At 58.2% G+C, this 2,533-nt stretch overlaps 1 protein-coding gene across 1 annotated transcript in view; it reads right to left on the bottom strand.

The window, feature by feature from the left end:
• The window catches only part of TECPR1 (tectonin beta-propeller repeat containing 1), a 28,303-nt gene that overhangs the window by 21,989 nt on the left and 3,781 nt on the right, over nucleotides 1–2,533 (bottom strand). The window contains 3 exon segments of the mRNA XM_023761438.1: nucleotides 230–352; nucleotides 658–840; nucleotides 1,287–1,522. Of these exon segments, the coding sequence (XP_023617206.1) occupies nucleotides 230–352; nucleotides 658–840; nucleotides 1,287–1,522 (542 nt within the window).

Genomic DNA, 2,533 nt, shown 5'->3' with positions numbered 1-2,533 from the left:
AGGTTCTGTGCTGTCCTAGGCCAATCTGGCCTGCCTCCTCATGTGGCCATCTCCCAGAGAAGGGACACACAGTGCCACAGTGTTACCAGGAGACAAAGGCCAGGTCCCAGTGTGGGGGTGGCACCCTCTGTGCACAGGCGGGAAGGCAGAAATGAGGGTCCATGTGATCCTCCCAGCAGCGGGACTGCTGTGGCCCTGCCCCACCCCCAGGCCACAGGCAGGCTCCGACCTTGGCCCAGGTGTCGCGGGACTTGTATCTCCTGTACCGGATCCACCTCCGCCGCCTCACATAAGAATTCCACTTCTTGTCCCTCGTGTAAGTGGCAGGAAAGTCCATGGCATATGTCCACCCCTGAAATACAAGGTGGGGGCGCTCTGTAAGCCTCTGGGGGAAGGAAGTGATAGGACTGAGGAAGGGGGGAGCAGGCAGAAGGAGGAACAGCACTGATCCCCACTGATCCTGTGCAGAAAGTGGGGTGCATGCAGGGCAAAAGAACAGCACTGATCCCCACCGATTCTGTGCAGAAAGTGGGATGCATGCAGGGCAAAGGCTGGGGTCGGCTGCCACAGGACACTGGGACCAGCACTGAGGGGACGGGCTAAGCCCAAAGCATTCCCTTCCCATGTGGAGCCACGCCAGGAACCAAGTTCACCTACCCCTTTCTCGGTGGGTTCCCCTCCAAAGTTCTCATCCACGTACCAGTCGGACTCCCATTCCCAGTGCGGCGAGGGCAGTGCCACCCCATCCAGCGGCCGATGCTGGAGCCCACTCACGTCGCTCCACGGCCAGCGGTCACTCGGCAGGAGCTTCTCGCAGAAGCCACCCACGGGGTTCCAGCGCTGAGGGTGGAGGCAGGCACGGGCTTTAGGCCTGCGGCTGCCTGGGGAGGCCAGGCCCTTGCCAGCAGGGTACTCGGGCTCGTCTCCATGGTGGGATGTGAGCAGAGGGCCTGCCCGGAACTCAGGGATCAGCCAGCACATCATCACAGCCCCAAAGGGCAGAGAACCTGCCACAGGACACGGTGCCCCCCAGGGGCAAGCAGTGGAGGGCATGGCCCGTTCTGGGCTCCTGGAAACCGCTGGGAGCCCACCCTTGTGTGAACCTGACCAGCCTGCCTTGGTGAGGACACAATAGGGGTTCTGGTCCCAAAGGCCCATGACACTATGCAACTTGGATCTTTAGCCGAACATGAGAACCGTCTGAAGTCTGGTGAGTGGGGACTTTATTTCCCAGCCAACCAACCAACCAACCAACCAACTCAGCAACCCAAACACGCGTGCCCCACCTGATTCTCATAGGCCTCCTCCTGGCAGCGGATGGGGACGTCGCTGGCGCACACGTACACATAGACCTGGTTGTCGCAGGCGATGCCCCAGCAGCCCTGTGTGGCCGCGCTGACCCGCTTGAACTCCAGCTGGGTGTCCTTGCACAGCTCCCAGTACTGCCCGGCTGTGGAGAGTGTGTACACCCTCCCGAAGAGGTCCACTGCCCACAGCGCCGAGCTGGGCATGGCGGTAAGGGCTGCGGGAAAACCGGAGGTGACGGGCGAGGGTCAGTGTCAGTGTCGTGTCCACAGCCAGCTCTAGGCTCATACCACAGATGGCAAAATGCGGTCCAGACAGCGGGTGAGTGGTCACCCCACAAATGAGAAGCAGAGTCTGGCTTCCAGTCTAGGGCCCTTTTTCGTTCTTTGCCTTTTTGTCCCTCTAATTGTGGGGACTTCCTTCACACATACAAAAGAATACAGAGAAAAAAAATGTCACCGCCACATCTCTCCCTCCCCAAATTAAATGAATATTATTCTGTCATGTTGCCTTCAGATCTTTCATGCTAAAAGAATCAATGAGTCCAGCCAGTGTGGCTCGGTGGTTGAGCACCGACCTATGAACCAGGAGGCCATGGTGATTCCCAGACAGGGCACATGCCTGGGTTGCGGGCTTGATCCCCATTAGGGGGTGTGCAGGAGGCAACTGATCAATGATTCTCTCTCATCATTGATGTTTCTATCTCTTCATCTCCCTCCCTCTCTCTGAAGTCAATAAAAACATTTAAAAAAAAAATCAATGAAAAGTCATAGATTTAGTTGAATTCCAGACAATGTCCTGCTGCTACCCCAGGAAGCCTCTGCCCCACGGTGGGAGGGTCCCCTCCCTTGTGCTGGTCCCATTGGGACCTTCCTTTAGGGGTTTGGTGGGGGTCACCACCTGGGCCTGGCACCCTAGCCAGAGCCTGGCGTGGTCCTGCAGGAGCCCTGCGGCTGTGTGGCAGGGTGTGTGAGTCCTATTTTCACCCTCCTTGGGTGACCACTTCTCTCTCTTCCCCATCCCTCTCCTGCCTTTCTCCTTTACTATTCCTTTTTCTCTCCTTTCTTCTTGGCAGAGGGTGGGCCACGCCCCCCACCCTGGGGAATGTCTGCTGCTGACCCTGGGGCATAACTCCTGGAGCCTGGATTCGGGTAGGAATGAGCTTCCCTCTATAGCAGGGCCATGTCGCCAGACCCACAGCAGCCAAAACAGAGCAGCTGGATGAGGC

Source organism: Myotis lucifugus, unplaced genomic scaffold (genome assembly GCF_000147115.1).
Source record: "Myotis lucifugus unplaced genomic scaffold, Myoluc2.0 scaffold_208, whole genome shotgun sequence".
NCBI lineage: Eukaryota > Metazoa > Chordata > Mammalia > Chiroptera > Vespertilionidae > Myotis > Myotis lucifugus.
The sequence above is the reverse complement of the archived record's forward strand: the minus strand, read 5'-3'. Positions and strand labels throughout refer to the sequence as shown.